At 33.4% G+C, this 7,665-nt stretch overlaps 1 protein-coding gene across 1 annotated transcript in view; it reads right to left on the bottom strand.

The window, feature by feature from the left end:
* Positions 1–2,421: 2,421 nt before the first annotated feature.
* Positions 2,422–7,665, bottom strand: part of LOC144981018 (filamin-A-like) — a 195,251-nt gene continuing 190,007 nt past the window's right edge. Inside the window, exons 47-50 of the mRNA XM_078929085.1 lie at positions 5,857–6,006; positions 4,672–4,839; positions 3,922–4,021; positions 2,422–2,943 (exon numbers count right to left, since the gene is read on the bottom strand). Of these exons, the coding sequence (XP_078785211.1) occupies positions 2,697–2,943; positions 3,922–4,021; positions 4,672–4,839; positions 5,857–6,006 (665 nt within the window). The 3' untranslated portion in view covers positions 2,422–2,696. The remainder of the gene's footprint in view (positions 2,944–3,921; positions 4,022–4,671; positions 4,840–5,856; positions 6,007–7,665) is intronic.

Raw genomic sequence — 7,665 nt, 5'->3', positions numbered from 1 at the left:
GGGGGGGGAGTTATGAAAAGATGACATGTTGATAAAATATTACGAATAAAAAAAAAAATAAGAAAAAAAAAAAACAACAAAAAACAAATTAGAAATTCATAACTAAAATATGTCTTGCAAACACACACTATCATGGGTGCTATAGTTAAGCTCAGTAACTGATAATATTTCATAATCAACATAAACAGTAAACAAAAGTTAAAAACTTGCCAATACAAATAATGTGTATGTTATAAAATGATTGCATGAAACAAGTCTTCTCATTACCGTTAAAAATATGCTTAAAACAGAGTTTGTGAATCTTTAACAACATTAAAATTAAGGGTACAGTGTTGCGTTGAAAAAAAAAAAATCGCTCTGTGACCCTCGCAATTTGCTCACTAAAGTATCCTACAATGACGGAACAAAGAGAAAAAAAAAATGATCAGGTTAGAAAAAAAAACAAAAAAAAAAACAAACGAAAGCATAAGAGTTGCATCACAGTGAGAATATTCTTATAAAGAATGTGTGGCCTACTTAGGGTAAGCCACGCATTCAATATTGAATGTTACAATTAATATTTCAAATAATTACAACAAAGCTGTAGTTATTTGCAGTTTAAGACCTGCATCCATTGTCCTCTATTAAAGCATTTAAATTCAAGTCAACTTTCATAATCCAGATTCACTGCCCGACCATCTATCCAGCTCAATACTAGATGTATGTGGTAGGTCATATTATATATGATACAGGACAAGGAGAAGGTGAAACACGACACCAAGCGGATAAGTTCAAACCTCCTACACACACGGTAACTACAACTGCAATATATTATTAAGGGTACTGCATGGGAGCACTGTTCTAAGTGCATCATGCAGTCAAAAAATAATAACGATTATACCGTTTTACAAAGTTGAACTCATTATTAATAAACTTAATCGGGAAGCGAATAAGTGGGTAAGTGCACCCACGGTAATATTTTCACACAATTACAATAATCCAAAACAAAACATTTAAATCCATTTAATTTGATTCTGCTCAAACAGTATAAAAAAAATCAACTCCTCTAACAGAGTATCAAATCAACTCAATAAAGGCTATGAAAACGATTTTATAAAGGCATTTTTCCGTTATTCTCTTACACCAGTCTAAGTTAAACTTTCAGTTTATCTGGTCACATAAATGATAAATAAAAGGGGAAAAGAATTAGGAAAATTTGAAATGCACATTTGCAAATAGAAACTTAACAATCAACACGTAGACAATTTACTAAATTTCAAGATGTATTTTTTGTTTTAAAACGGAAAAACACAAACTCAAACCTAAATACATATAGACAGAAAATATAATATATTATGACAATATTTCATATAAATGGGAAAATAGGTATGTAGGAATGTGATGAATATCTCAATTTAAATTCGCTTCAACATAAATAAATTTGATTTATATACGATAAACTTGTATGAGACATTTGAGGAGACGGAATTCTACAACCATGAAATAGACTGTACAGTGTCAAGTTGTAACATAAATAATATGGAAGAACTATATCGGTAGCATTCTACTGTTGGTCAGAACAAGTTTGTTTGTTTGTTTTTAAGGGTTTTACGGCACTAGCAACACATTAAGGTCATATCAGCGCCAGTAAAAAGGAAGAAAATGGGAAAGTAAAAAGTTCTAGAATTATAATTAAAGCACCCAAGAAAAAGGAAGACAACGGGGAATTGGTTCAAATAGGAAACAGATGTAGATTCCAAGAGCACACAATCAAAATACTTAGTTTGAGATCACCTAAAAGTCTCATCCAGACACAAGCACAGGACCCCACTAAGAGGAACACACTCAAATGTTTACAAATGATATATAATATACAAAACATAATACAGTGCATAACAGAGAGATGATTTACAAGGAAAAAAATATCTCCCAAAACTTACCATACATTTGACTGTTTCCCTCTCAGCCAGGGTATCTGGCCAAGGTCAGGACAAAACCAAGTAATCTCATTCTAAGACAAGACAGAAAGCATGCTGGAAAACAGATATAGGTGGATAGAAGACACAGTAAGTACCTCCCTGCCCACTATGGGAGGTAAGAACCCCGCCCAGTGGTCAGAACAATGTATGAAGAAGATTTGTTATTCACGAAATAACGAGTGCATAATCAACTTATTTATTTGAGGAAATTTTATCATCCTGATATGAAATTCGAAAAGCATTTAGGTTGGGATTAGCAATAACTTGGCATGATGATCTTGTGCTCGGTTTATATGTATCCATTATAAGCTAGATATCATTATTAGTATGGCGAACTGGGACTCAGTATTTACAAATAAAGTACAATTCGTACAAGTACGAAGTCTTACATCATTAAGGTTGTGCCCATTTTAAATGTTCAGTTATTTTGATAATTTTGATTCTATAGCTTAACTCGAAATTGTTTTGTTTTTTTTAACATGACAATGAGTTCTTGTCATTTAATGGTGACACAAAAAAAAAAATTATCCATCGGTGAATGTATTAGCTTTAAGTGGAAAAATGAATAAGTGCAATTACAAACAGTCAATAATTTATTAGCATCTTATTCTAATTCATCTGCTATTTCTCTGAGCAAGCACTATTCAAAACATCATTTTAAAAACTACCATTGCTTCAAGGCTATAGCTTATACTTCATTTGAATAACCTTAGTCAAGAGATGGAAATCCAGTTCAATTTAGTCATCACCCCGCCATGCGTAGTAGCCACTGCTTCGACTGGTATTGTGGGCGTGGTTCTGGCTGTGGTGGTAGGAGATGCGACTGTTGTTGTGATTGTTGATCAGACCAGCGTGGTTGTTGTGGAAGCTAGTCTGGTGGCCATTGGGTGTGAAGCCTTGGTCACGCAGAACATGCTCCAGCTCTTGGTGGGTGTCCAAGATGTTCACGTGGAAGGGAGACCCAGGAACGTCAACACCTGACCATCTAAAAAAGAAATTTAAACAAATTCATGAAATGATTGAAAATAATATTTAATTCTTTCATAATATTCTTGATCAACTTGCCTACAGATCAGTTTTAAGATAGATAAACATTCAATTTACCCCATTTCTGTTGGTACTTTGATTATTACTTGATTATAAAAATTTGGTAAAATGGCATCACACCACCATCCTAATCTCTCTATCTCTTACACCATCTTTACATTTGGGTACCTGATACCCATTATATCTTACATAATTTTTAAGGTTTTTAATTATTTTTTTCGTAAGAGAGACTTGTTCGGTTTTTAAAAATAAATTTTATTATCTTTTCAACAGCAGTAAAACGGTATGATTGCACTTGAAAACAATCAATAAAAAGAAAAGACTCAATGTGGGAACAGAAGTGGTTTCTATTCCAAGCACTAAACAAATGCATGTGCCATGTTTGAGACCATATGAACGCCCCACCTAGATATATACAGGATTTCTTCCAGGCGGGTAATTACTAAAAAATACATTCATCTGCCAGTTCCCTGTCAAGACCAAATCATCTCATTATAGACAACATATAGCTACTTGGAAGTATATAAAAGACATAAGCTGAATAGAAAATACAATAAGTGACCTCCTCACCTCCCCAGATGATAAAAATAAGTTAAAGAAAGCCTAGATTCATCCCTTTAGTCAAAAACAAACAAAATTAAATTTAAAAGGGAAAAATGTTCAAAATTTAAAGCAAATGTTGAAAAAATATATATATAACAAAAACTGAATATCAATATGGACAATGAAATAAAACAATATCTACAACAAAAACAACAGCAATAACGATAATAACAATGACAACAACGACACCACCACCATCACCAACAACAACAACGACGACAACAACAAAATTAAAATGATCCTTTAACAAGGAGGTGGAATAGAGAATGACAATCTACACCCAATAAAAATATTTAATATGAGGGAATATTACCTAATGTTGATAATGTAGAGACCGGTGACGGTAGGGTAGTAACGACACAGGATGGTTCTATCTTTGTGGCTTTCTCTGTACATCTCCACCTGGAAGGCTCCTGAAGAGAAAGCAAATTGTATTTAAGTTTTTGTGTGGCCTGTTGACATTTCAATCATCTTTTATAGTATTTATTTCCTCACCTGAAATCATAATTATTCCGGTTAATACATTTCATAATGAGCAGCCTGTTAGGCTCCACTTTTTGCCAATGTGGATGACGCTAATCACTACATGTCTCAAGGTTATTTTGTCGTATTTTTAAAATTTCAACACGAGACAATGGTCTAACTGGATATGTGAACAGCTGAAGAGTTATCACACACTTTTAAAAATATACAAATTAACCCCCCACCCCCTCCTTTTTCCAAAAAAAAAAAGAACCAAAACAAAAAGAAAAAAAAAATCATATCTTCCTCCTCCAAGGATCCAATCTGAACCGAATTAATATCTCTAATATTTCTAATCAAAGAAGGAATGGTGTTTGTGTGTGTGTGTGATTTTTTTTTTTACCTGGAGGTAACGGGAGGGGGATGGTTTTCTCCCCATATTTTCTTTTTCACTTGATTTCTATTTGCATTCTATCCAAAGATTAGCATGCGATTGTAACTCCCAATTTACCTCAACCAAAACAAAGATAAAAAGTCTTGCTCCATGGGCCCTGACTATTTTTTTTCATCCTATAAACCAAAACATCTGACTGAAACTTACCTCTCGGTCCTCTAATTCTGACAGTAAGCTGTCCAGCACCAGCTCCCTTAGTCTCCACGATGAAGTTACTCTGGAAGTTTGCCAGGATTCCATGCTCAACACCTGGACCACTCACGCGCACCTTGCTGGCATCCGGCTGGGCTGACACTTTGAAGGCAAATGGACTTCCTGAAATGAAGGGTAAAAAAAGTCAATAAAATTATATCAATCTTTCAAAGATTTGTTAAAAGTCATTTTCAACATTTTTGGGGGGACGAGGGCGGAGTGTTGAAACTCAGAACACTCTTTTTAAAGTCTATCAGTAAGACTGCAATACGAAATATTAAATAATTTAAATAGGATTTTTATTCTAATTCACCCTCTTTTGCTCAGACCAGCCAGCAAAACTCCCAAGATCCCATGATACTATCTAGGATTTGATTTGTGACTTTCAAATCCAAAGACGAGTGACTACCCACTCTGACATTGGATCATACTGTAATCGCATTAATTTCAAGCAAAACATTAGGTGAAACGATTTCTTTAGTTCAGAATAAACAGCTGAATCCAGTTACAGAAATACAAGCAGCCTCCAATTGAGAAAACTCTACATAAAATGGGGGAGAGAATTTGATTCATTCTGAATAGAGAAGATTCTCGGTGTTCACGGAAAAAAACTAATTATACCAGATAAAGTGAATTGAGTTTTGTTTATAGCATTGTAAACAAAGTGAACTTAATCGTGAAATTCAAGTTTCTGCTTTTAAAAATCAACAGTGACTCCTCTCAATTAAAACGTTTTATATTTCTTAATTCAGAAGAAATTCCATAATCAGCATCATATTCACCAAGATGAAAACTACTGGATTGAGACAGATAGACACGTATGACTTCCTCAGGAGGAAACCAAAAATCAAGATTACATCAGGAAAAGAGAAAAGTATTCGATAGTCTTCTAGGAGGGAATATGATAAGTTCTTTCAGAGCAATTTAAAAACAAACAAACACAAAAACAAACAAACAAGCAAAACCGTAAAATAATACCATATTTGTTATTTATGTTTTGAGGGAATTTAAGTTTGATGATTTCTAATCATATGATCAACAAATTTGGATATGTAGGGAAGGCTTCTCATGCATGGTTGTAGTAAACAAACTCCATCTGTTTTGACCAATAACATTAAAACTTTTTCCTTGGCAGCTCACCTTGAACATGTTCACCACCATATTTGATCTGTAAGACGTGTCTTCCGACTTCCTGAGCTCTGACAGCCAAACGGTAGGTCCCGTCATGGTGATCGCTCAGCTCACAGTAGGCAACTTTGGTAGGACCCATGCAATAAGCAGTCAGCTCACCTACACACAACAAACACGCATACAACACAAACCACAAACAGAGACAGGGGAAGAATAAAGATTTATCATTATTTTTTTCTTAATGTGCTGAAACATTAATATTAGGAATGCTTTTCCTCTAACATACTTGAATCACACTTGTGCTTGAATTAAAATACAATTAAAAACATGAAGGTAGACTATATCAAATCAAAATCATCATAAGCACAAATTACTTGAAATAAAAAGTCAAGTAAACAACATTGGTATTCAACAATGCATGAGTTCACACAGTAAAAAAAAATTAAAAAGCAACAATTGTAACTGCAGCATGAGAGATGTTTGTAAATTGATAAACTGGAGATCTGAAAGTCAATGATAAAGATAATTATTTAAGACAATCAAAATCAATTTATAAAACCAGAATCTTGTCAATTTTAGTATCTTCTATGATGACACGAAGACAGATGTCCTGAAAAAGAGCGTTTTAACATTTTAAGATATGACAGATTAAAATAAAAACATGTTGGAACAGTCATGAACAATCACTAACGAAGATAGCTTTAAGGTATTCAGAGATAATGGACTGTCGTCCTCTCTTGAACCCCATCAATTTATAAAAAAATAAAGTTGAATGAAAAGTTCAACTTAACTGAGAAAGACCAAGGGCAGATAATAATAGTTGGCAGGTGTGTGATGTTTTAAAAAATAATCATTTATTTCAATAAAATTTTGGATCATATTAGCGCATAAGAAAAAGAGTACGGTATGGAAGAAAAGTGGGAAAATCTTAAGATTCGAAAACAACTCATTATTTGTGAGACTCTCTGGTCACAGAAACAAAAAATTAAAAGAAGAAAAAAGGGACGTGTACAATGAAGAAATAAGAACTAGATCAAGTTTGGTTTGAAATGAAAACTTAAAATTTGCACCAGACACAACAACACATGACCTCGCCACAAGGACTACCTGCTAGTAAATGACCCTAATTCTTTTCTACCAAATAAAAAGATAAAGTAGTAGAGAAGAAAAAAACTTCCAAAAATCTTTATTTCCTGGGATGGAAAATGTGAGGACTTGTCGGAAAAAAAGATAATTAATTTACATTGTAAACAATATCACTTCATGTATCTTCACAAATGATTCTTTAAAACACACACACACACACATACACACACACACACAGCGACAGACAGACACGCACACACACATACACGCACACACATATACATTATCATCAGCATCATCGATCCAACAACTGTCTCAAACACAGAATATGAGTGAATTCCAATACATATTAAAGACACAAAGTTATGTAGGAACTGAAATAGTTTTCAATGGAAAAATCAAGCAATCAGAAATAATATAAAGTCGGATTAATTCTTTATCATTAAGCATGTTTGACTCATTCGTTTCAAAAGACGTGGTTTAGTAGTTACACATGTAAAGAAAGGTATACTGTAAATAAAAATATAATAGAAAAGATACAGTGACAGAAAATACGGAAAATATATAAAACATGATTTAGAAAGACAGAAATTGTTAGGACTTCAGGTGGGAGATAACAATATATTGAAAGATTAAAGTGTTAAAGAAATGCGATGGGAATTATTTCAAGAAAGAAGATACGTTTCCTTCAAAGAAAAAGAATGTAATTAAATAAATATTGCAACACACAAG

Source organism: Berghia stephanieae, chromosome 10 (assembly GCF_034508935.2).
Source record: "Berghia stephanieae isolate SIO BIC M18660-M18661 chromosome 10, UCSD_Bste_1.3, whole genome shotgun sequence".
Lineage (NCBI taxonomy): Eukaryota > Metazoa > Mollusca > Gastropoda > Nudibranchia > Aeolidiidae > Berghia > Berghia stephanieae.
Note: the sequence above shows the minus strand (reverse complement) of the source record. Positions and strands in the feature narration are given on the sequence as shown.